This window comes from Saccostrea cucullata, unplaced genomic scaffold, assembly GCF_032062105.1.
Source record: "Saccostrea cucullata isolate Sc308-1 unplaced genomic scaffold, CSIRO_AGI_Scuc_v1 ctg29, whole genome shotgun sequence".
Taxonomy (NCBI): Eukaryota; Metazoa; Mollusca; class Bivalvia; order Ostreida; family Ostreidae; genus Saccostrea; species Saccostrea cuccullata.
In genome coordinates, this window is record NW_026936770.1 from 505,001 (window position 1) to 531,745 (window position 26,745).

Below are 26,745 nucleotides of genomic sequence, written 5' to 3' on the forward strand. Positions count from 1 at the left end.
TCTTTTCTCTATGCACAGTTTACAGGCTACTCAATAAATTCTACTATACCTACTTGAGATAAGGGAGATAACTCTGCAAAGTCCTGATGTAGAAGCTGATGATGCTGGATACAGATCTTAGTTAGCTCCCTTTGTGGTATTGATGTCAGAGCCACGTGTGCTGGTTCTGGGTCACAGAGCTTCAGGTGTAAACTGGCCAGGGCTACCATACTTACAGGACTAGATATATCAAGATAAAAAATTTCCCAGGAGTCCAGCTTAAATTGATTCTCCATTTTAAAAGTTCACTAATACATGTATGAGATAATTACGTGTGTTTTTCATCGATGGATGATTTATGCTGCATCTGTGACTGGAGCAGTTTGAGTGCCGTCTCTGGATTGTAGGTCTGGAGGCGGGAGAATAAGATGACCTCCGATATCCGATCTGGAATGACCTCAGCACACACCTCCAGGATCTGGTCTCCATCCGCCTGTCAAAATAGTTCATAGTTCAATAGGTCAAAACTTGTTACATGTAGAGGGTTTTCTTAATGAAGCAAAAATTGTCTTGTGAGGTTTCTGTCTATCAAAGCAATCTGTTCAGGTAATCCAAATGTCATTAGATATGCAGAAATGTCATTTATGTTAAAACTTTCATGCTATTACATAATAACTATAAGATATGTTATTAGAAATGTTCAATAATATTCTGGTAAACATGTGATTTGGAAAGTATGTCAATATATAAATATTGCATGTAGTTGTTGGTTTTCGAGGGGTGAAAATTTTCAATGTTACACTCAACTACATGCTATATTTACCGGTATTATATTATACTGAATGTTTTATACAAATACATATAACAGTGAACCATGCGCTTAAATTCTGCGCAGTCACTATTTTTTGGAATACCACCCGTCGTCAAGCAATGTTGACTGTTGCTACGCTGGAGGGCGTGGCTTCATTATTCAGCGGGTAATAGTGATTTTTAACAAATGTTTCTCGGCCAATCAGATTCAACTTATTTACATGAAAGTATAATATTACAAATTAATACCTCAAGTAAAACAAAAGGCTCTTCATCTTGAAACAAGACATAGTTCAGGTAATAACTGAATCCTATTCCATAGCAGTATGGTGTTGTCTGTAAAAATAAAAGACCACAGTTTCATTGAGAATTTTAAATAATACATATAATCAGTAATTTTATACAAATTGTGTGAATGTTGAATTAATGGTTTGATAAACTCAGAGCCTTTAAAAATTTGCTGTCACAAATCCATATGAACCTTAGTCTTGGAATGACAACAACAGAAGGCAATTTGATATCTTTGGACAATAGAAAGAATACTGTGGAATAAGGTCATCTAGAAAACATTGCTTAAAATGTTAATCTAACCTGTAATGGACAAAAATATGGACACTTAAAAAAATTATTACCCCCTTCCCTTTATTGGTTTATTTCTTTTTGATAAGGAAGATAACTCAGCTACTAGGAAACATGCCACAATTTCTATGAATCTGTCTCTGTAGCTTCTGTCCTTTTTTACGATGACTGTATAAGCTTACCTTTTTTGATTGTTGTTTGTAGTTCACAGCTTGTTTTACAATCTCAGTTATGGAGAGACCTGACATCAGATAGTACGGCAGACACAGCTTGTGGTCTTCTGCATCAGGCCTACACAAAACCAAATCAAGAACTCAATTATTTCATACACAAACACATTTACATGTATACAGACTTAAAGATTTCTTTCAAGCTTCATCTTTCATACTTGGACAATATAGTACTGTAAATCACTTTAAATTAGTGCAAACTTTATTAGTACTGTTTTTTGTATTGCTATTTTTACCACAAGAAAATTCAGCTTTGTTTTTGCTAATAATAATTTTAAAAAATCTAATTTAGCTTTCCTAAATATACACATGTAATATTTTCTTGTGCCATTGGGTACAAATATGTATCTGAATATTTCTACCAGTAGCACAAGAGAAGATCTATTCATTTCTTTGAAATTCAGTTCTATTGAACTACCTACATAGAGCATATACACTTACAGTGAGTAGTGTTCACCCAAAAGACCACAGGACTCCCTGTATAACTCCAGCAGATGATCATCTGTTCTCTTTTGACCAATGAGAGCATTTCTCACGATCATGTGACCTTCTTGTAGCAGGTGTACATAAGCTGTAGAGCTTGACTTTTCATGTTTTGATCCATAATTAAGCTGTAAAAAAAATAATGCCTCAAAGGAAAAGACTGAGTGCATAGAACAAATTGTAATGATTTTTAGGGATTTCATAAATTATCTTTCTATTATTTAATCTAGCGACATACATGTATTATTTTATCCACATAAGACTGAACACTTACCATGTCTTTAAAAAGTTCAGAAACAGAACATTTCTCCAAGGCATACAGACTCCAGATGCTCTCCTCATTTCTATAATGAATATTGAAAACAGTGACTACATCACACAAGAGGCCCAGGGGCCACAGCGCTCACCTGAGCACATCGGCTAGGAAAAAGCACATATCAGATCAAAACTGAAAGTTTACTGAGGTTAGCAAGGGGGGGGGGGGAGGGGGGGGAGGAGGGCTTGAATTTTAACCCTCCAGGGGATCATGATTTGAACAAACTTGAATCCACACTGCCTGAGGATGATTCCATATAAATATTACTAATCATGGCTTTGAAGTACCGTAATTTCGGGAATATAGGTCGATACTTTTTTTCTCAGAACCGCTGGGGTCGACCAATATTCAGAATTCGACCTATTTAAGGCTCCAGTTTACGAAAAATGCCCCCAAATCAGTAAAATTTACGCCAATTTCAAAGCAAATCTGTGCCACTTTCGTAACTTTTTTGATTATTTTCGCAAAAAAATTAATGCTCCAGTAAACAATAAAATATTTATTCTATAGCTTTCTTACAAAATAAGTTCCATTAATTATCTGTTGATGACAAAGGAAAACAACGTTGCTATAGCTATTAAATAATTCCTCAACGTATTATCCATTAACATCATGCGGTATCCATCTTGTGAAGTTAGGAAGTCGCGATCGTGTACTAAAAGTAAAACCGCAACCGTATCAAAATTTAAAATACGGAAAATTTTCACGATCACAACTGTTGTGTTTTTACCATTTATTAGTAGCGATAAATTGAAATAGTATATCAAATATTTTTTATTGTCTTATGTTTATTTAAATGTAAAACGAGTGAAATAATCAATTCAATTCCTAAATTTAATTAAAAAAAAAGTCATTACTGTTTTATTTTTTTAAATATTAATTAATTATTTACCGGTATACACAGATTGGCTTCTAACAGAATTTTAATTGTCTGACAGATAAAGGGATTTACCGTACACTGTGTACGCAAAGGTGTTTAACACCTGTGTTCACTGTTGGTTTAAATGCCTGCGGGGCATGATTAAGAAACCCACGTGCCATTATAGGGTATTAGTGTTACACATCATTGAACAAACAATGTCGTGAAATTCATGTTGAAAGTCAAATTGTGAATGTACTCTCAATTAAAATTTATAAATTAAACTTATAGAGTGTTAATATGATTTCAATTCTTTACTGTTGCTTGATATATACATTCAATGGTCATTTGCGTGTTTTAGCAAATCCCTGGAGAAGAAAAATAAAAATGGCGGACATCGAAGTAATTGTCGTCCACCGGTAAATAATGTTTGAGTAAAATTTATTAGGAATGTGTCCAAGTTGTTCTGAAATCGGAATTACTATTCTTTGGTCTCGGGTATCTCCCGATTTATAGCTGTAAAATAATAACGTATTTACGTGTTATTTATGCCTCTGATTTAACAACAGTGTGAAACTACGGAGGCATTGAACAGGCAAGTTGGAGAAAAATAAGTAGTTACACAATTCAAAGAAGTTTTAACTACATTAACTACAAAACAGTATTTAATTGCTGTACTCATTAAAATACCTGTTTATTTTCTTGATACGTTCATGTCACGGAATAACCCCGATAATTTTAGGGGTTTACCTGTTCTGATACGTTGTATCTGCGTTAAAATCTTAAGAAAACGGGAAACAAAGCCTCGTCCTATATAGTAAGTTCGACCTATCTTAGGATTTTTCAAAATTTAAGGCTGAAAATGAGCCTTTCGACCTATATACCCCATCGACCTATATTCCCGAAATTACGGTACTTGAAAAGAAGATTTTAAAAGGTTTCCCTATATATTCTTATGAAAAACTTTGGTCGGCCATTTTGAACAAACTTGTATCTACACTACCTGAGGACGATTCCACATGAGTTTCATCTTTCCTAGCCCAGTGGTTCTGGAGAAGAAGATTTTTAAAGATCTTTCCTATTTACTCCTATGTTAAACTTTGATCAGCCATTTTGGCCCCACCTTACCCCAGGGGGTCATGATTTGAACAAACTTGAATCTACACTACCTGAGGATGATTCCACATGAGTTTCATCTTTCCTGGCCCAGTGGTTCTGGAGAAGAAGAATTTTAAAGATTTTTCCTATATATTCCTATGTACAACTTTGATCGGCCATTTTGGCCCCACCCTTCCCCCGGGGGTCATGATTTGAACAAACTTGAATCTACACTACCTGAGGATGATTCCACATGAGTTTCATCTTTCTTGGCCCAGCGGTTCTGGAGAAGAAGATTTTTTTAAAATGCCATTAATTTTTCATCAATTCATAATTATCTCCCCTTGGAAAAGGGCATGGCCCTTCATTTGAACAAATTTAAATCCCCTTCACCCTAGGATACTTTGTGGCAAGTTTGGTTGAAATTGGCCCTGTGGTTCTTGAGAAGAAGATGAAAATGTGAAAAGTTTACGACAACGACGACGATGACGACAACGGACAAATTTTGATCAGAAAAGCTCACTTGAGCCTTCGGCTCAGGTGAGCTAACAAGCTTTCAAAATTCTACAAATGCTTTTCACTACTGTATAAAGGGTTATTTTCGCCCCTTCACACTTGCAAACAATCTTGCCCCTCTTTTAATTTGCCCACTTACATTTCTGTTTTAAGAAGTTATACTGCATTCTTTGAATTCACCCTGTTTTAAATTTGCCCACCTGTGAGTAGTTCAAAAAGAGTGAAAATGTTCCTGTAATTTCCCAGTAAACAGTATATATATACATATGTATAACATACTTATTATTAGAGCCCTCCACCTTGGACAAGAGAACTACAGAATCATCGGCCAGTGTGATTTGTGTGGCACCAATAAAGGGATGAGCACCTAACAGACAAATGTCAAGACTCGCAGAAGGGTAAGCCTGTCAAATAAATGTCTTATAAATGTATATATAATGTAAATATACATTTACAATTTTCTAAAACACATTAAGAAAAGTTAGTCAACATACTGTAATACGCATAAGTCTTGTATTATCAATATTTTTTATACCTACCTTGGTAATGCCATTCAAATCCTCTGAGTTATGAATGGCTGCTGCATTACACCTACTGGAATAAATCTCCAACCCCTTCTCATTCATGACATACAACAAGTTCCCATCTGTTATCAGCTGAAACAGAAAACAACACATAAAACAATTCAGTCCTTCATAGATAATCTCAAAGGCAATATAGTAATCAATATAGATACAACATCTATTTTCAGGTCAACTTTACAGCTTACTAATAAATAAAATGCACCTACCTGGTATATTAAAATAAAAAAAATTTAATATGAGAGGAAAATATAACCACTACATATATAAACCTTATGAAAATCTAAGAAAAATTCATTCCTAGAAATTCAACTTCAAGCAAAATATATCAGAAATATATGACTACCTGATGTACTTCTAGTGTGTATTTGTAATGCGATATATCTGATGTCTTGTTCCACAAGTTGTACATAGTCCCCACCCTAGCACTGCTCAGGAGACAGGACACGCCCACCAGACTGCTGAAGACAGAGGACTGGGCGGGGATCTCCCTATACCAGTCCCTCATCACCAACCTCTCACCCTCTACAAAACATTTCATTTTATAACAGTCCTCTAACTCCTCTTACAACATAGAAGATTATCAATAAGAAATCACTGTATTTGCCCAAATGAAAGCTTACCTAACAAGTATGTTGGATGAAGCTGTATGAACTTCCAGGAATCTGTGCTGGAGGAACTTCTTTTGTACAGGACTGTAACAATAGTGAGTTCTCCTGCAGTGGAGTGACCACCTCCTGTAAATAATAAACATCTCTTTGTATGAAATTGACTTAAAAAAAATAACATATCAAATTGATAAATAAATTATATCAATATTCATAAAATTTAAAATGTGGAGAATTAGTTACCTCTGAGATCGTTGTGTTTTGGATTATCTGCCAGAAGTATGTCTCTCTGAGTGAGTTCATGTAGACTCTTCAGAACAGCTGTTTTAGATTGTTTTTTTCTGACTCCTCTTCTTCCTAGAAACAAACCCCCATCAAAGTCTTCTTTTTGTTCACTTTCATCAAAATTCCAGGTCACAAAGTTCTCATCATCATCAATTTTATTAAATGCATCAAATCCTAGTTTGTTCAAGGATGATGAAGATAATGCAGGGCTAGCATTCATAGAATTTCTTGAAGAACCAAAAGCTCCATATCTAGAGCCACGACTTAGAGCTGAATCTAGGTTTTGGTGCTTATCAGAGCATATCGAGAGTTCACTCAAAACTGAGGATACCCTTCTGCGAGTCCTGGAAGGAAAATGTTTTAAAATGTCCACATCCTCAGTCTGTTTGTTAGACTCTGTGTACAAAAGACGCACAACCTGCGCTTCCTCTTCTGAGGCAACTGCCACATAATTCTCACAAAAGGAAATGCTTTTCACTTCAAAACTCCAGTCCAACTCTAAAAATGGCACTACGTCTACATAAGTTTTCTCTGAATTTGAAACTGATTTCTCCACGACTTGGTAGAAAGTAGTTTTTTCTCTCTGGACTATCACTAGGTTTCCAGTCTTTTGACAAGTTGATATACATGTTACTTCTTTGATGCAAGGTATGTCAATGACTTGTAGTTGATCCTTGGATATACTGTTTGGTTTTAAACTATGGTCATGATTGGCAAGTCGTACACAAGATCTGGTGCTGTTAGAATCTGTTGCCAGCTGCCAGTTCAGATAAACTTTCACTGCATAAAATGTTTGCCTTCTTGATGACTTCACCTCTAAAGTTGCAACATAATTACCTTGAAAATGCAAAATAACACAATATATAATAACCTTGAAATATACAGTTAAAATCACATTGTAGATTTGCTTCCCTTATAACTACTTATAAGGAGTAAATTGGAAATATATCATCTTCCCAGGAACATTTCATCAAAATAATTAATATGAATTAACTTGGAGCAGACAATCTGAGGTTCGATAACTCGACACTCGAGTTGACAGTTTTATCAACAAAGCAATGTAAACAATAACTACCAAGCTTTGTTAGCTTCATGAGCACAGCAAGCTAACTCCCCCGCTTTGCTCATGAAACTCAATGGTGTTTGTTTTACAGTTACACTGCTTTAAACTCCTGTGCGTGTATAGAACAGAACAGAACATTTTATTTCTAATTTAGAGCCCATAACAGACAAGTATGAAATTGTTACAATAATAAGGAAAAGATAAGCCAATGAATAGCAAAACAATTATTCAATTAGCAGTTGACATAAATCATTTCAACAATAATCCTGTCTAAAAGGAATACATCAAAAATGCATGTGTGTGTAAAAGACTAATGGTACTATAACATGTTATCATTTATAAATTTGCCCACAAAATTAAGAGTTTCCTTATCTTCTGTATTGAGTAACCAATAAAGTTTTTGTTCATCATCTAAAGCTGAAAATAGTGGAAATTTATGATTAATTAACTGAAACATTTCTTTTCTTTGATGATCAAATTTTTTACATGTTATTAAAAAATGAGTTTCATCATCTATGTTGTTAGAATTACATCTATTACATAATCGATCTTCTCGAGGATATTGGTAAATCTTCCCACTTCAATTTGTAATCTGTGGCAGGAAATTCTTAATTTACATAAAGATTTTCTGTGATGAAAATTTTTAACAACTGATAAATAATTCTCATAACCCCAATTTTGTTTGAGTTTCACATATGTGGATAATTTGCCATCGGTGTAACTTTTATAACTTGTATACCATTTCTTCACATAATAATCTAATAAAATTTTATGACAAAATGACTTAAATTTATATTTCCCATAACAAATAACTTTATCTTTAATATTCAGTAATTTTCTTAATTTCTGTATAAATGCAAACCATGAGTTCTTTTCATTCACGAAAAGCTTTTTACTATATTCATATGCATCTTTAAGTAAAGGAAATTCTATGGACAAATTCTCAAATCTATACCAACTTTTAATCAACAACCTGGCAATATCATAATGCAGGGGGAACCTTCCCAATTCAGACAGTACTGCAAAATTTGTGCTTTTCTTATGAACGCCGAGAATATATTTACAGAATTTAAGATGTATTCTTTCACAGGGTAGATTTTTAAAGCAATTTTGGCAGTTTAGGAATTTTTTAGTATTTATATTACTTGCACCCCACACCTCTGCATTATACAAAAGAATTGGTTTAATGGTAGAGTCAAATACATGTATACTGGTTTTAATCCCAGGGTTCAAATCAATAAAATCCTTTCTTAGTTTATAATATGCTTTTAATGCTTTTTTATAAAGCTCTAATCTTGCTACATGAAAGCTTCCAGATACACTTAGGTGGACTCCAAGATATTTGTAGCTGGGCACACATTCTATCATATTATTTTGAAACATTAGTTTTTGTGTAATATTACGACCAGCCTTATTAAAGATCATGACTTTTGTTTTTTGAATGTTTACCTTTAAACACCAATCAGAGCAATACTTTTCAAGTTTAGCGAGTCTTGCTTATATACCTTTAGCTGATGAGGATAAAATAAAAATGTCATCTGCATACATTAAACAATTAACAGTTTGTGTCTGAAGCGATACCTCATCAATACATGAATCTAAATATGAAGGAAAGTCATTGATAAGATAGATGAATGATCATTTCAGTCATTTACGTTCATGCTCTGATTTATTTGTCAGGAGTAATTTTTACTATAAAGTTGCATGTTTTCAACAAAGAAAATTGTAATTTACTCAGACTTATTCCCAGTCTGATTAAAATCAAACCTTCAGTAGCTCCTTTTTATGTTGTTTGTCGCGACAAACAAAATAAAAAGGAGCTAGTGAAGGTTTGATTTTAATCAGACTGACTTATTCCGGTAAACTTACCAGTGTCGTTAAACAGTAGCTGCTGAACTCGCGCCTCTGTTGCAAAAGCGTTCGTTCTTTGGTGATTTTGATTGGCTAAAAACTTAAAAACAAAGACACAACAATTCTGCGTTGCAACGAACAATTTATCCTTGTATGCAAACAAAGACACTGGTTCGTTGTCCACCTGTATGACATTCTGGGACCTAAAATTGTGACATTTGTATACTTTCATGTTTACACCTCTCATCCACCATCTTGATATCACATGACTGCAGCCTTCTAACGATATGCCGATCCCGAATTTAAATAATTTATCCTTGTAAATCGATCCCGACCTTTGCAGGGATCAGTAACACTTATACTAGAATAACTCCCACTTTTCATGCCCACGTAATCGAAGTCTCGGGTATATATAGTTTTTGCATGTACGTCTGTCTGACTGTCTGTCAGTTTGTCTGTTCATCCGCATAAACTTTAAATAACCTTGTCACTTTTGATTGGTTGGTCAACGCTTTTCATATTTCACATGTGTATTCTTTGTGATAATTGACATTTATTTAAAAATGTTAAATCTTTGCCATCATTTTCAAATGGTTTATACTTGGACATTCATATGTCTAGGTATAATCCTTGAGACAAGTCCTTCCACATGGTAACTTTTTTCATCACCTCTTGACCTTAAAGTTTAACTTGCATTTGAGAAACTTCGCCGAAAGCTGCCATATTGGGTCCACGTCGTCTGTCTGCTTTTTAGATTCTGTGTACAAAAGACGCTCTACCTGCACTTCCTCTTCCGAGGCAACTGCCACATAATTCTCACAAAAGGAAATGCTTTTCACTTCAAAACTCCAGTCCAACTCTAAAAATGGCACAACATCCACGTAAGTTTCTAAATTATACAATGAATGTACGTATGTGACCAGAAGTCGGACATAAATATTGACATGAAAATACGTGTGTTTTTTTTTAATGATTCAAATAAAATTGAATGTTTAAAAAAATTAAACAATCCCTCTATAATATCGAGTCAGAGTGCATATAATTATAAAATCATTATTAATTTTTTTACCGACTTTTTACCTGGAATATTGTGTAAATATTTCGTAGACAAAGCAATAAAAGAGTCTCGGAGATAAACATGAAAGGATGGGGGGTTTTGCCTGTACATGTGTAATAAATTGGTAACTTGAAGATTTTTTTCTTTTTTAAGTGAAGCTCAGAGCACTGATAGATATGTTCAGGATATACTGAAGGGATAAGATTTTTTTTTTTTCATAAAAATTATATTTGAAACATCATGCAATTTCAAACTGATATTTATTCACTTTTTTCATAATGCTATTTCTAACACATATGTAGTATTTTTTTTAACAATTAGTACTTTAAGATTAAAAATATTACGCATCATTACCACTTACTATGGGTCCATACGACTAGTATATCTTGCATAATAAATTGGAATAACGATATTGGTTGGGGTCAATTGAGCTTTAAAAAGTATAGCTAACACATAATTCATAAAATTGGTGCTAAAATATTAGGCTCCATTAATTTTGGGTGTCGTTTCAAGCTGATAATGCTTTCATAACCATGTATTTATAGAATATTGCTCAAGTTATTCATATATAGACATGCGTTTTCTATCAATAATAAGACATGAAATGTGTGTTGAGCAATTTCAAATTTACCTTTATAACGTTAAATGTGCTCCAATAGGAAATGCCTTTTGCTTTCAGTACAATGTTCCATTATTGATTAATCTTTTCCCAATGTTTACATCATCTTAGTCTGTTTGCATGTTCAATTCACCAGCTAACAACATTGAGAAAACGTAATTTCAAAAAATTCAAACAATCGTATCAGGTTCAGTGGTGAGAGGAACTATTTTATGGGAGTATTTGGGAATCACAATTGTTCAGTTTTAAATCGAACCTTCTGAAATGACAGCCTAGTTGCACGAGCTCTCGACAAATATATATATTTTGTAGCTATATACACAGTGGAAAGGGGTGGGTACTCCTTTGATATTAAGGTCTAGGAACCCATCACCACCATCTTTTATTAGAATAGGATATTTTCAGAAATTAGCAAAAGGAAAGATTAGAACATCCTATCTAGACAATTTACACATTTCATGCACAAGTATCATAAAGTATCATAAAGTATGTATTAGAATCCCAGAATCCCAGCTATAGTTAGCATTTGTTCACTGTTTTCCGAAGGGACTATGGTATCCCACAATGGCGGATCAAGAAATCTTGAAAAGGGGGGGACCAGTTTTGGGTCAGGGTAGGGGTCCACCGACACACAAAAAACATTGATTTATCAAATATTTTTTTGACACAAAAAGGGGGCATGCCCCCTGCCCTCTCTAGATCCGCCAGTGTCCCAAACAAAAACATCAAACATGTACGACATTTTTTGAATTTTAAAATCAAGCTTCAACTTAAGTTTTTACGGTGAAGCGATCACGCTTATAACTTACTGTGTTTTGATTTTATGTCAAAGAAAGGGTCATATCTGTCCGTTGCAGTACATATTTTCTGGACGCGTCAACACTTCATAATTGTTATAAGCAAAATATTGTCACTATATGCCTCTGTTACCAAGTATTGACTCGGACATTCCCCCTTCCTATAACATATACATTGTATTTAATTTGCCCTTTTTTGACGTTCATGGTAGTTAGAGCATATCTATACGTGCCAAGTCTTAGGCCTTAAGTAAAGCTAACGATACATGGGCAAATGATTGAGTAATGAAAAGGAACACACGATGGGTATGACCGGTCGGCAGTGGATGCTCCTTTATCCATGGCACCTGATCCCACCTCTGATGTTTTAGAGGTCCCTGTTTGCTCTGCTCCCATTTTGTATTGTTTGAATGGACTTCTGAACTAAAATATATACTGTTCGTTATTTCCGTACTTCATTACAAAGTATTTGATTGACAATAAGCTTCATAAATTATATTTCAAACTTCTTTTGGAATATTATTGACAGAAGTGTTCTTCAACCAATTCAGTATTGTAGATTTCCGACGGGAGAAGACAAACAGATTGGGGGAATTACACCACCCCCAGTGTTTGTTGTTCTGAAGTTTTCTGCACGAGGTGTCAGGTTTAAAAGGCGACCTATCTTATAAAATGAAATTTAAAACACTGTGCACTTTCTTTCCTTGTCACCACGGGCAACCTCGAGACTCTTCCCGGCAAATGGAAAGCGCTTCTGTATGGCACGCATGTATCCGGTGACTTAAGCGAATTCGTCATTGATCAGTGTGCTTAATCGGATGGGATTTGCAAACCCATAAAATACTAGTGATTTAAACATTTAAAAAACGGATCGCTGAAGCCTTCAACTATTTCATAAATTGGATATTAAAAAAAAATATTTCAAATGTAATTTATAACAAAGGTGGATATTTTAATGATTTTTGGTGTGAGCTTGTCATTTAAAAAGACCACAAGAGAGATGGTCCAGAACCGAAGTCGATAATTGGATAATTTTACCTCGGCAGGTAAGAGGATCTTCACATTTCTGCTATGTCAAACACTATCACCTATTTTGCTATCGATAAGGAATAAATCTGAAAAAAACGAGGATATTGTAGGTATAATATACTAAGGGGTTTGTGGATTTAAGATCCAACTTACCCAAGTTTAAGTAAGTATTTATGAATACTGAATTTATTTGATTTTGTTTCTATTTCAATCCAAACTCAAACCTACAGTGTATAGACATGTTGATTTATCTTTTTGAATTATAAATTCAGACATGAGAGAGAGAGAGAGAGAGAGAGAGAGAGAGAGAGAGATTCATTAATTTCTTTCTAAGAGAAGTGCCCTTCCCCTGGAGATCTATTTTACCTGGTTAAAGGTATGTTTTCTGTGTACAGACCAATCATTGTTAGAACGAAAACAGTAGGATTTAATTCTTTTGTTAGCTTTGGGTTTAACTTTCAAATTAAACTTGATTTAAATCGAGCTTCCAATACAACTGTGTACAATACAACAGTTTTAAATTAACACTCAAGCGCGACCAACACGGACTGAACTTACGATCTAGTGTAAATCAAATCGTCATAAATTTATTTTAACAGTAAACGCTGTGCATATACATCCACAAGTGTTGGTATAACTGCTTATACTCTTAAGAACAGATTGCTTGCTTGTCGTATCAAAAATCAATAAGTACGATGCAGATACCCAGTTCAATTTTATGTGATCCCAAAATCTATCCCACTTCATGTTAAAGATTGGTGATCAACCATGATCGGGGTTTCATACAGCCCAGGGAAATGCGATCGGAATTAAAAATCAATTGAACCACGCAAAAGGTTTTATTCTTTGTAATACGATTAGAAAAATATAGCAGCAATTTTCACCATAATACCAGTTTAACTTTATACAAAAAAGAACAATCTCTTAACGTTTGATCCAATAATCGGAATAATGTAATGTTGATCGGGTAGTTTACTTGAGGCGTTAATCCTAAAATCGATTTTGTTCCGCTAACATTAAGTTCTAAAACTATACATATATTTTAACTGCATTCGATTTTCTATCCAATAAACTTTGTTTCGGAGTTTGATGCTTTCCAACACCAAACACGATCAAACATCAGGTTTATGGACCAGCAGTTTAATTGTAATACATGTATCATGTTTGGTCAGTCTTTCTATAGCTGACCATGAAATACGATGCTCTAGCAAGTTACAGGGTGCTTTTCGTTCAATTCCAATTTGATAAATTTTTCATCAAAAATTAAAGGCAAACGATTTTTGCACTTTCATATAACATTTAAACTCAAAGATTTGCGAAATTTTGTTTTCCAATTTGAAATTCAAAAGAGGTATTGGTTTGAATTTTTAACTTTAGTCTGTTCTCAGTTAAAGGTCTTGGGGCCTGGTCTTCAGACAATATCTAAGGAGTCCAAATTGTTCTCCTCAATATCCACTAACAAAACCGAGAAAGTTGCTATAAAAGATACGCAACCGAATATATATGGGAAAGTTTATCAGATGTTAATAACTGTCAATTTAATTTCATAGGTCTGAAGTTTGCATGGTATACGAGATGGACCTTTCGAAACCCAGCACCGATTAGAGGAAGGTACCCCGTCCGGAAGTGACCATGAGTTCCATGTACTACAGGGTGGATCCTCCGCGGCCAAAGTCCCCAACCTTTGGGATGGGAACGAGGACCGCTAAAGAAATCAAGGAAATAACGGAAAGACTAGTGAAATCCACATATGAAAGAAAGTTAGCGACTCAGGAGAATAAACAAGTGAATAATTATGAACATCTACTAGAGTCTGGGAATAGGAAACGCCTACCGTCTGCTTGTCGTGATAGGAACATCAGACCGCCCCCTAGCCGGGAGTCGGACGGGAGGCGCTACACCGACAGAGACTTCCGGGTTCTGATGCGCCGGTTGATGCGGCCTACCATGAGTGCTAGCGCTAAATATCAGAAACAGGATGAGGACACTGTAGATAAAATACAGAACCTTAAGGAAGGTAAAATCGTCCGCGGCGAAAAATCCGACAGAGAAGGATCCGCTAAAAGTGTCCGTCGGATCAGCCGTCCTACTACAGCCTCCCGCGCTAAAACTTTCGAGTGCCACTTGTGTTACGAACACAACAATAAGAAGGCGGACGAGGAGCCGGACGCGTTCGATTATGAATACTCGGATTCCAGGGCTGTGCCTAAGGAGGAACTGGATTATATCGTGGAGAGAGTAGCAATGCCGACCTGTTCCAGTGCCAAAGGAGGGAGGAAATGTGCCAAAACGCCAGTGTATATTGACGAAGTTAAAATACGAGAACAACTGCCATTACTTAGTGGTTTAGGAAGGAGTAAAAATGTGCAAGAAATAACGAACCGTCTTCATAAACGACGATATAAATATACACCCATGGCAACGGAAATAACAGTATTTTCTTAGCTGTGATAATTGTGCGATTGCATTTTATTTTTCATTTCGTTGGTAACTAGTAAGATGGTTTCAAAATGAAATCAAAGGCTCTCGTTTCGCAAAGTAGTGGATATTTAAAAGGATTTAGATTTTCGGAGTTTCGTCTTTTAAGTGACCATAAATAATACTGTGAGAAAGGAGCGATCAATGTCATATTTATACAAAAAGAAAAAAAAAAAGCCTTATTTTTTTTACACATACGTGTACAAAGTTAACTTTTCTCTCTTAAATATTTCCTAAGCTTTGCACTAAATAAAAAATTTAAAATTCAAATACAATTTAATACTAGTAAACGTAATATTTCTGTGTAAGTTTTTCAATTGCTGATTTATAGCTTTAATTCTGAAATTGATCTCTCTGTGCTTTCACTCTCAGCTATACTTTAACCTACATAATTTTTGACTCTTGAAATTGGAAATCAATTGCAAAACATACGGTTTCCAATAACACAACACAACTTTATATGTATCTGATTTTATTTCTGAACAATCACATGGTCAAATTCAATCATTGTGTTAAAGTACCGAATGGTTTGTGTACAACTTAAATATAATCATCTACAGCTGATAAGTGTATCATTGGAGATTGCAAATCTGAGAATTTTTACCCTTAACATAATTTAATTCATAATTATCACATTTAAAAAAAAAATAAAAAATAAATGTTTTCTGTTAGCAAATTTTTGAAATTTTGTCTACAGCTGAACAAGAAGGATGCATTGTGTGGATATAAGAAATGTTACAACTCAGTAACCATGCACCTAACTCCAGTAAAAAGCTACAAAGATATTGTTATTCAAACAATAATGGAACCTTTTTAAAACAAGTAATGATATTTTGAGATTCCTAAAAGTTTTTGAGATTCAACTTTTAATGGAATAAAAACAAGTAAAATCTATAGCAAAATAAGTCGACATTTTTAAAAGTGAACAAAAATTGGAATTGCACAAAATTTCAGGAACTAAAATTACCCAGGTATTACATGTGATCAGTAATATATGATGATAACAAATGAATGAGACCTTCACTCATCTCTCTGTAGCCTGAAAATACATCAGCACTGTCTATACTCCTTTAAATAGACACATTGAATCAGTTAGTGCTTGGCGAGACACATAACAATTTAAATTATTATCCAATTTACTATATAAATTGTTATTAGGAATTGTGAACTGTTTTAGATTTATTAATTTTTTACAAATTGTTTTGCTTATTAAAATGCAAACATTTGAACTGTTTATCACTCCCAAGATGAACTGTTGCTTGCATCAGAATGAATGTGATATGCAAGCATTTACATGTATGTCATCTTGACATTGCCTAAATGAATAATTATAACAAAGAACAAATATTACCCTTCTATATTTCTAATTTAACACCACACAGCATGGGAATATTAAAAAGCTTTTAGTTTAAATAAAACATATAACCTACTGTTGCTGCACGATGTTAAAACAGATATGAAATGAAAAAGTCCACTGATATCAAACCTGTGTTTTAACTACATGTATAAGGAATATAACAGGTTAGGTAAAACATGAACATCATGACTACTTTGGCAACAGTCGAACAGTTCTCCCTTGAAAGTGTGGTAGACCTGGGAAACTTTTCCCTTGGCCTTTGACCTCGGGTAACAGATTCCAATGTAAAGTATATTAGGAAAAAACCAGAATGTTTCCTTTATAGTCATAAAAAATTTGTAACATTATGTAATTGAGATAAAAGTAAAAATTTTGCGTAATAAATTACAGTATTGCTAAAACCAATGGACTTTTTAACAATGAAAAAGCAAACAGTATTGACTCATTTGAAAAAACCTTAAACCTCCACAAAACATGATGATATAACAGAGACACAACTATTATGCTATAATATTATCTAAACAAATACCAACAAACCACAAAAAAAAAAAAAATAAAAATAAAACTGACAAAAATATACTCATAAAACAAAAAATATGGCATCATATCATCCAATGCAATGCGTTGTAATATATATGAAAATGACACTATTGTATTCAAAAAATAAACTATAGCAAAACAATAAATATAATGGAACTAATTTTTTTTTTACTTCACAACTTTGCTATTTAAAAGCACCTTTATGATATGCTGTTTACAGTGTTCTAAATAATTCATTTACATGTAGGGTATATCAAATATTGTACCCTTTATACATATCTTAAATTAAAGTAAAATAATAAGATCTTCGAACAAAACATTAAATTTAAATAGGAAAATTAATTCATTTTCTTATTGTCTAAACATATCTCGGGCAAATGATTTATATACTTAAATTAGACATATGAAACAAAATTCTAAAATTAACTTCAGTTCACGTACAAAACAAGCTAATTCAGAGAATTCGTGTCCCCCGCTTATGACTGAATTTGTAGAATTATTAAATGTATACATGTTCTGAAGGAAATAAAATACATGTAAATATGCATATAAAGATTTGATTATTCTTTATTATGTGTATGATTTTTTTATAGGAATATTTATCACACTGTAATGATATCATAAATTTTTCATTTATTGAATACTATCATTTAGTAAAAAAAAAAAAGTATTTAAAAAAAAAAAAAGAAGAAACCCCTTTATACATATCTCACATTTGAAGCGAGTGACATAACCAATACACGGAGTGAAGTATATGCAGAACTGAAGTCACATACATGTATATAATGTTTTCAGATTCTCAAAATTTTACACAGGTGTTTGATTTATTTAGCCTTTATTAAACAGTTATAACAGATGTAATAAGAACATAAAGTCCGCCGAGAACCTGTTTTATACGCAACAACTCTCCTCATGCCCCTGCGCTAAAAATAGCGACATGTAATACTATAAATACTAATAAAACAAACAGGGCGGGGCACTTTGAGAGGGGCGAGAGACGTCCTAGGGAGTTTTGGTATAAAATTACATTGCATAAGCTCAAAATCTTCTTGAAAACAAAATTCAGAATGTATAAATTAACTTGAACTTTGACCTTTTGACCTCAAAATCAATAGGGGTCTTCTTTAGGCCACAAGTTGTTATGTAAAATTTCATTGCGATCTACAGCCAAGCTAAAGTGTTTTACAACATAATTTGCTTATTTATGTACCTTTTGACCTCAAAATCTCTTCACCAAATACACACAGTATGGTCTTACAGACAGACAGAAAGACGGACGGACGGACACACAGCCAAGCTAAAGTAAACAAACATATATTCTCTCACCAAATACACACAGTATGTCTTTCACACAGTCACATTTTATCAGGAATTAATGGCAACTATAGCAAAATAATGAAATATACATGTATTTCTACTGATTCTTCTCTACAAATTAAAAAAATAAGCTGATTGCTCAGGATGCCCTATACCTTATTTTCAAAAGGTCTGGTATTGAATGGCAAGAAGATAAAAGTTCCTTACAGTATCTGTTGTAGTCATGAGCTAGGAGCTGGTAATTTCACCATCACATAATTTCATTTTGATAGTTGTAATTAAAACAGTAAAAATTTCATCTAAATCATAAAGAAAAATATTACACGTACCGGTAATAATACTATGCTTTTTATAAATAACCAGAAATCCACAATGTTTTTTTTTATCTAGATAAATTCTAGCTTAATCAAAATAAAACTCCCTTTGACCTTGACCTAAGCATATGTAGCAGACAAGTCCTGGTGTTCCTGTGACCTTGATCATTACATCTGTATCTGACCCCTTGTGTTTCCTGTGAACTTGACCTTTACACATCCTTGCATTTCCTTTGACTTTGATCTACACATCAGAAGTTGACATGTGCTTTTGTCTCCTGTGACCCTGACCTACACATCTGAAGTTGACATGAGCTTTTGTATTCTGTGACCTTGACCTACACGTCTGAAGTTGACACGCCCTTGTTTTTAGGTTCCAGTAACTTGTCTGTCTCATCCTCGGCGATGTAAAACAACGGAGAAGGCTTTTTATTGGTCTGTGGCTGAGATTCCTTTAAGAGGGGCTCCTTTATATGTACGGATAACTCCTTCTCCTCAGGGGGGCTCCCAGCCAGGGGGGACATTTTCTTCCCATTCCTCCTGTTCTTGTTCTTCCTGGAAATATGTATTTATCAATAATTTTCTAGATGATTGACTTACTTTTTTAAAACACTGGATACAACATAAACCAATTTTACATCTTTCTTTTTTATTTTATTTTTACAATGCCCAGTTTGATTTAAAGCAAAAACAGAAGGTAAAAATAAAAAATCCTTTGAAATTACATTTTTTTTCTGAGGGTTTTTCATTGTTTTTGAATTTTGAAAATAAAAAGCCACAAATTTATACCCTCTATAAATGTAAGATTAAACAAAGCAGTATTTCCTTGGGATTCAGATACCTTTACACCTTATTTAGAAAACCCAGCAATTTTATTCACTTAGAATGAAATTCCAGATAAATTTAACCATAGAAGAGCATTTTGTAGTAAGATCCAGCAGCTGTGTGCCTACTTTTTCTGGGAGGAGGCTTCAAGCTTGGTCAGACTGTTGCTGGACTCGTTGGCTACTATTGTTTTCCAGATGTTTGATTTTGACATTTCCTCTGAGATGTTGATATCTGGTTCTGTCGTAACGGTGATTCGTTCCACAGGTATATTGATGACATTACCACTAATCAAGGGCACCTGCACTGTACCAGAACTGTCCAGCACCTGAGAGCCTTTATGAACCTGTAAATTCAAAACATACATTTAAAACCTGACCTTTGGGAGAATTTTTTCAATACTGTACATTGCATTTAAACTTGCACTGATTAAAAAATTTAACATACTGTTGAAGTGAACAAAACATTTTAAAAAAAAATTCTAAGATATTGCTTGTCCATCCCCCTTTCTCTTGTTAATTTTTTTTTAAACTAAAACCAAAAGAGACAACTCTTGTCCCTCTCTCTCTATGTACTGAGTTACTGCATTACCTCCTCTTTGTCTTGACGTTTCAGCTCATCCTCTTTGGCTCGTTTATTGACTTCAGGCATTATATCATCCAGCCATTTCAATTCTTCCTGAGTAAAAATTCTGTCCAAACCCTTGCGGATAAAACACATACCAAGCACCTGCAATTATTGAAGAAGCACTACATATGAAAACTCCAAGTTTTGATTGGATACCGTATAAGTAGAATTTTTAGCGAGGATTTAATTTTGGCATTATTAGCGAGGGTGCCGAGATCGCTGAAATTGAATATCGCTAAAAATTAATTGCATTGTATTTGTAATAGCTTCTTTAATGTGCATTTTAAAATCGCTAAAATAAAATCTCGCTAAAAATAAATTACCAGTTTTTAAGGACAAATCGCTAAATTTGCGTCTCGCTAAAATTTCCACTTATACGGTATAAGAAAAGACAAACAAGCTGAAAAAACTTTTTGTTCAGTTATTAATGATGAAAAAGGTAATTCAGCTAGAATAGAATTGGTTAAAAATTAAAAGTTTAATTTATATTCTACTCCTTCTGACATATAAATAATGCTACTTCAAAAATCTCTTACACCTACCATGATAGGGAAAGCAATGGATGTTTTCTTGATGCTTTTGATGATCCAGAGGATGATGAGACAGAGGACCTGTATGAGGGTGAAGAGGTGGACCCTCCGGGTGGGGACGTGTCGGAGGTACGTATAGTCCGGCTGGTACTTCTGGGGCATCAGCCAGATACTGATACGGTTCACAATCTGCATTCCGTGTAACGACGAGACACCCATATAGAGGAATACACCGTATAAAACTGGCATAGGGATGTACTGAAACAGAGAAATGTAGACATTCTAATCTTTTTGTATTACTTCTGTCTGATCGTATGGATATTGAAAATAAATCTCATTCCAAATTGTGAATTAAATGTAAAACTTCCCCTCAGAAATTGAAAGAATTTTAGAAAATGTGCATTATATGAAGTTCAACATAAACATGTAAATAGACTTGAATAAAAAAACTAAGAACATATAAAGTCATTATCTGCAGTTATATCTTCCTACTTTTAAAACTTCTGTCAGGAGTACAGATGCTCCAATCATGACACTGATGGCTATACCAGTTCCTCTTTGTTCCCTGAAAAAAAAATTAACCATAAACCTTCTTCGCTGACATTACTTTGTGCAATATAAACATATGCATAATCACTCATAAAAGAAGCTGTCCCTGGGCAAGATAGACTTACCAGACCCCCAGGAACTTTGGACTCTCCCCAGGAGCTGAACACTCTGATTCCCTCTTCAGTGACATCACATGTGTAATGGATAGGACTGTCTCCGTGACGTACCATGGTAACCCCAGAATGGAGCAGACAACCACCAAAGTAGCCACCAAGAACAAGTCTAAGTGGTATCCATGTCCCTTCTACAAAATGGTAAGACATTATCATTATAGAGCATGAAAGGAATGTTTAACAGTAGGTGTATTTCAACCTTCCTTGATAAAGGTTTCTCATCCTACTTGTCAGAGACCATGTAAACTTACTACTATTCTTGGACTTTCTTTGGAGACTTAATGTACTTACTCATTGACTCACCAAATGTGAACCATTTTCTTAAAAGCTATTTGCCATAGAGATTTGCTTGTACCATTCATGCACCACTTGCCTTGTAGACTGGCATGTGACCTACACACCACATTCATGGAAGACTTGCATGTGACCTATACACACCACATTCATGGAAAACTTGCATGTGACCTTTACACACCACATTCATGGAAGACTTGCATGTGACCTATACACACCACATTCATGGAAGACTTGCATGTGACCTTTACACACCACATTCATGGAAGACTTGCATGTGACCTACACACACCACTTCCAAGGAAGACTTGCATGCACCACTCTCCTTGGAGACTTACCACTAACTTGTTCACCTTTCTGTTGATGATGACGAGTGTGATTTGTTGGTCTGACTTACCACTAACTTGTTTTCCTTTCTGTTGATAATGACCAGTGTGATTTGTTGGTCTGACTTACCACTAACTTGTTTTCCTTTCTGTTGATAATGACCAGTGTGATTTGTTGGTCTGACTAACCACTAACTTGTTCTCCTTCCTGTTGATAATGACGAGTGTGATTTGTTGGTCTGACTTACCACTAATTTGTTTTCCTTTCTGTTGATGATGACCAGTGTGATTTGTTGGCCTGACTTACCACTAACTTGTTTTCCTTCCTGTTGATAATGACGAGTGTGATTTGTTGGTCAGATTTACCAGTAACTTGTTCTCCTTCCTGTTGATAATGACGAGTGTGATTTGTTGGTCTGACTTACCACTAACTTGTTCTCCTTCCTGTTGATAATGACAAGTGTGATTTGTTGGTCTGACTTACCACTAACTTGTTTTCCTTTCTGTTGATGATGACCAGTGTGATTTGTTGGCCTGACTTACCACTAACTTGTTCTCCTTTCTGTTGATAATGACGAGTGTGATTTGTTGGTCCATGAACAACAGGATTGTGGCCAACAGGGCAGGAAGTATGGCAGCAAAGGCCAGCCACCAAGGATTATGTTCTACTGGATCCACGATCCAGGATCTCTTAGCATCTGTAGGCTGAAAGCAAAGAGCAACTGTTGAAATATTTCAGCAGAGAATCCCTTCACTGCACATTTCTGTAATTTTATTGAGTACTCTTTTTCTCATTCAAATTACCACAGACCTGTTTACCCTTATCGTCATCTCTCAGTATTTTTTAATAACACTTATACGTGAGATTTGACATTTGCCAGTAAGATTTGACTTTCCATTGATTTTACGTATATGAATAGAGAACAACTGCTTTTTGGATTATTAAAACATGGTTGAAAAACATGTTTAAAAAAAACTTAGATTTGTCATTTTATACCACAACGAACTGGCAACTCAACATCACTGATGTGTTTGAAATCTTCTTCTATATCGATTAAAAGGTGTGAAACTGAGCCAGATCATTAAAGGTGGATGATTGTATATTGTTTAACATCTCTCTCTTGAGAATTTTTACTCATGGAGATGCCACCATTTGCTCATGGAGAGCTGCAGACTTTGTCCTATATTCAGCAATCAAGGTCATCGAGGAGGGAGGGGTCTTTTTTGTGCCAGCACCTATTGTGACACGGGACCTCGGTTTAAAGGGTCTCCACGTCGCACAGTGGGATTCGAACCCACGATGTAAGGATCAAGTCAATACTGCACAACTCTTAGATCAGATGCTCTAACCACTGTGCCACGCAGGCGACCAGATCATATCAATTGATTGATTGTTGTTTTATGTCGACTCAGCATTATTTCAGCAAATCATATGAAAACTTTATAATACAGTTATTTATATTTTTGTAATAGCAAAACGTGAGGCGTATTTTGGATTAAAACCCGTACAAAATATAGTAAAATCGTAAGAGCAAACATGCTGTTACCAAAAAAAAATTGCAGTGATAACACTTACCCTAAATTCTGATGGGACTCGTAGTTTCGGGGTGTGGACTGCAAATACTATGTCGACAACTACCATAATAACAATGGCAATGATTACACAAAAATCACTCAGGAATTGCTTCACCTACAAAGAATCATACACTGATGTTATATTTGATTGAAGAAGCAGCTGAGAATTCAGTTAGGTTATAATTTCTAGCACTAATAATCAATCCTAGCACTAGTAATCAATCATGTGGCTCTGGGGCCTTAAAATGTTGTGCTATCTTTTAATCTGTCTCACTTTTCCATTTTATATTCCTTTTGTAAAAGTGAGACTGGTACTTCACTTAATTAAGAAAACAAGTATATGTTAACATGTACTGGTATGCAATTTCGATATATATACTTGAATGTATGAACACTAACCATATTAGGAAACATTCGTTTTGTTTTCATTCCTTTTAAAGTCATGGCAATGGCAAATGTTCCGGCAAACAATATCACAGACATGAAGAATACTTCCGGCTCCCGTGTGTGTATATCCACGGGAGACGACGTCCAATTTCCTCCATCTATAACACAGTCTCGTAGACTTTTACTGGACCATTCGTCTGTATCATTCTCTGTAACATTCCTCGTCCATATATTTACACTATTATTAGTCTGATTGTTAGAAGAATATGGAGAAGCACAGAAACTGCTACATTCCCCTTCTGTTGGCGAATCACCAAAATGAATAGGATGCTTTTTCATCACATGGAATAACTTTTCAAACGCTTCAACGACAAAGATGAGGGAAATCAGAAGTGCAAAGCCTTCCTCTGTAAATCGTGTCACATACTGCACAAGTGCAGATAGGTCAAAAACCACAATGAAATACAAAATGGCCGCAATCCACATCCCGATCCAGAAACGGAATTCTAAATAGTTCCAGTCGTTTTCACTAAAAATTAAAAATGGGATAATCAAGACATGAAATAAAGTTTTCAAAATAAAATATTTTATAATTTAAGTGAATTATTTTATGCTATGATTTAGAACATCAATTTTACATACTGTAAATCACTTTTTATTCGCGAGAAACAAAGAACATTTAATCGCATATAATAGTATTGCATAGGATTATATAGAGGAATAACAACAATTCGTGAAAATTATGTCTCGCTAATAAAGAGTCAATGACTATCTCGTAAGAATAAGGTGTGGCGAAAATATAGTGATCTACAGTACCTGCATAAGTCATAGAGGATTTTTTCAAACACCAGCACCGGTCCCGTAAATCCCAGTATGGCTAATGGCTGAGCCGCAGTCAGAGCATAAATTACTCCACACAAAGCTGCTGCAAATATACTCTCCAGAGCCCCCTGTCAAACACAATGTAAACTCTGTTAATTATACTGTATACGCTGCATATTTTACATGTAATACTGTAAAGTTATATTATAATATCTTGTAAATTACTGTGAAAGAAATATTTATTGTCATTTAAAATCCATTAATTAAAATACTTAATTGACATTGGGAATCATGGGAAAACATTAAATTTTCTGTAGAACTTACCATCTGATTATCTGTTTCGTCTGCTAAGAACGTTCCAAATGTGATGATTGGCGTCAGACTGGCGAAGTAGAGGAAGACGAAGGAGGCGAAACACTGGATGTGGAGGGAGTCACGGAGGTCAGAGACGTACCAGGGGAGTCTACGTCTGATGTCGTCAAACAGACCGCCGCAAAACCTGACGAGTAAAATATGTATAGGGCATTATAAAACAGACTTCCACACAACCTGATGGGTAAAAAACATACAGAGAATTATAAAACAGACCCCCACTCAACCTGACGGGTAAAAAACATACAGAGAATTATAAAACAGACCGCCACACAACCTGACGAGTAAAAAACATATATAAAATTATAAAACAGACCGCCGCACAACCTGACGAGTAAAAAACATACAGAGAATTATAAAACAGACTGCCACACAACCTGACGAGTAAAAAACACATAAAATTATAAAACAGACCGCCGCACAACCTGACGAGTAAAAAACACACAGAGAATTATAAAACAGACTGCCGCACAACCTGGCGGGTGGAAAATGTACAGAGCATATTGAATGAATGTTATCACCTTCCTTAAAAGAAAGACAAATATGTAGCGCAGCATTTTTTTTTCTTTTTGTTTTTGCTGTTTTATGAACACAGATAATTATGTAGATTTACTGCCAACTTAATGAATTGGAAAATTGAATGAAGGGGTCCAGAAACCATTTAAGCAGACCTGCCAAGTGACCCGCATTCGGTGGGTCACACCCGCAAAACTGACCTCTCACCCCCCACTCGTAATGACCCGCGGCGGGTCATCATTTTCACCCGCAAAATCGATTGTCCCCATTTTTTAACCCAATTTTCGGTAAATAATCCGAAGAGAGATAACTCTAATTTATTTTAAATTCGACACCCGACGGCGCCTTTGATAATGGAAACGGAAGTGTAAACAAGACCATGAATAATGCCAGCGGCTATGTTTTTTTAACGATGTATGAGCTGTGATCATCAGAAAACAGGTAATTATTTTGATAAAGAGTTCACAATCAGTTTGAAAATGTCTTCGGTAAGGAAACGATCGATGTCTGGGCCATGTACACTGACTCCTACTAAACGCAAAAAATACAGTTGTAAATACCAAAGTACATGGGAAAAAGAATTCCAATGGACAAAAGTGCAATCTAGGAGAAGATTGGGCTTATTGCAAGCTCTGTCAGATTAATTTTTCAATTGCTTCTGGTGCATTGTACTCTCAGTGGAGAGCTATTGGGGTGAAATAGCTAAAATGCAGGACATATTCACAAAACAGAAAAGATTTCCTTGTTTGAGCAAACTTGCTTTAATGTGTATTGTAATCCCCATCTCTAATGCAGATTCTGAGAGAATGTTCTCCATAATGAGAAAAATTGTCACAGAATGCAGGTCTGAACTCAAAAATGACACAGTTTGCTCATTGCTATGTACAAAACAGAACAAAGACCATGACTGTTATGAATACTTTCCATCTGAAAGTGTGCTTAAAGCAGCAAAACTGGCATGTAAAGATTATAATTTAAGCCTG

At 34.8% G+C, this 26,745-nt stretch overlaps 3 protein-coding genes across 4 annotated transcripts in view; 1 reads left to right on the forward strand and 2 right to left on the reverse strand.

Annotated features, from left to right (window-relative positions):
* LOC134246563 (BLOC-2 complex member HPS3-like) overlaps positions 1 to 9,577 on the reverse strand; it is a 17,699-nt gene extending 8,122 nt beyond the window's left edge. Inside the window, exons 1-12 of the mRNA XM_062728952.1 lie at positions 9,277 to 9,577; positions 6,303 to 7,181; positions 6,075 to 6,188; positions 5,798 to 5,976; positions 5,410 to 5,526; positions 5,150 to 5,274; positions 2,356 to 2,425; positions 2,040 to 2,209; positions 1,551 to 1,659; positions 1,039 to 1,125; positions 312 to 472; positions 54 to 219 (exon numbers count right to left, since the gene is read on the reverse strand). Coding sequence (XP_062584936.1) covers positions 54 to 219; positions 312 to 472; positions 1,039 to 1,125; positions 1,551 to 1,659; positions 2,040 to 2,209; positions 2,356 to 2,425; positions 5,150 to 5,274; positions 5,410 to 5,526; positions 5,798 to 5,976; positions 6,075 to 6,188; positions 6,303 to 7,181; positions 9,277 to 9,505 — 2,406 coding nt within the window. The 5' untranslated portion in view covers positions 9,506 to 9,577. The remainder of the gene's footprint in view (positions 1 to 53; positions 220 to 311; positions 473 to 1,038; positions 1,126 to 1,550; positions 1,660 to 2,039; positions 2,210 to 2,355; positions 2,426 to 5,149; positions 5,275 to 5,409; positions 5,527 to 5,797; positions 5,977 to 6,074; positions 6,189 to 6,302; positions 7,182 to 9,276) is intronic.
* A 2,708-nt stretch (positions 9,578 to 12,285) lies between these two features.
* LOC134246532 (uncharacterized) lies at positions 12,286 to 15,428 on the forward strand. Of its 2 annotated transcripts, none has more exons than XM_062728916.1 (2): positions 12,286 to 12,777; positions 14,311 to 15,428. In XM_062728916.1, the coding sequence occupies exon 2, from the start codon at positions 14,393 to 14,395 to the stop codon at positions 15,203 to 15,205; it is 813 nt and encodes a 270-aa protein (XP_062584900.1). In that variant the 5' UTR covers positions 12,286 to 12,777; positions 14,311 to 14,392; the 3' UTR covers positions 15,206 to 15,428. The 2 variants fall into 2 exon arrangements, with proteins under 2 accessions (XP_062584900.1, XP_062584901.1); XM_062728917.1 differs by lacking the exon at positions 12,286 to 12,777 and adding an exon at positions 12,812 to 12,923.
* A 3,001-nt stretch (positions 15,429 to 18,429) lies between these two features.
* The window catches only part of LOC134246564 (sodium bicarbonate cotransporter 3-like), a 34,263-nt gene continuing 25,947 nt past the window's right edge, over positions 18,430 to 26,745 (reverse strand). Inside the window, 12 exon segments of the mRNA XM_062728953.1 lie at positions 18,430 to 19,010; positions 19,105 to 19,321; positions 19,720 to 19,937; positions 20,183 to 20,320; positions 20,761 to 21,006; positions 21,241 to 21,313; positions 21,423 to 21,601; positions 22,634 to 22,795; positions 23,667 to 23,780; positions 24,065 to 24,581; positions 24,869 to 25,002; positions 25,199 to 25,373. Of these exon segments, the coding sequence (XP_062584937.1) occupies positions 19,105 to 19,321; positions 19,720 to 19,937; positions 20,183 to 20,320; positions 20,761 to 21,006; positions 21,241 to 21,313; positions 21,423 to 21,601; positions 22,634 to 22,795; positions 23,667 to 23,780; positions 24,065 to 24,581; positions 24,869 to 25,002; positions 25,199 to 25,373 (2,173 nt within the window). The 3' untranslated portion in view covers positions 18,430 to 19,010.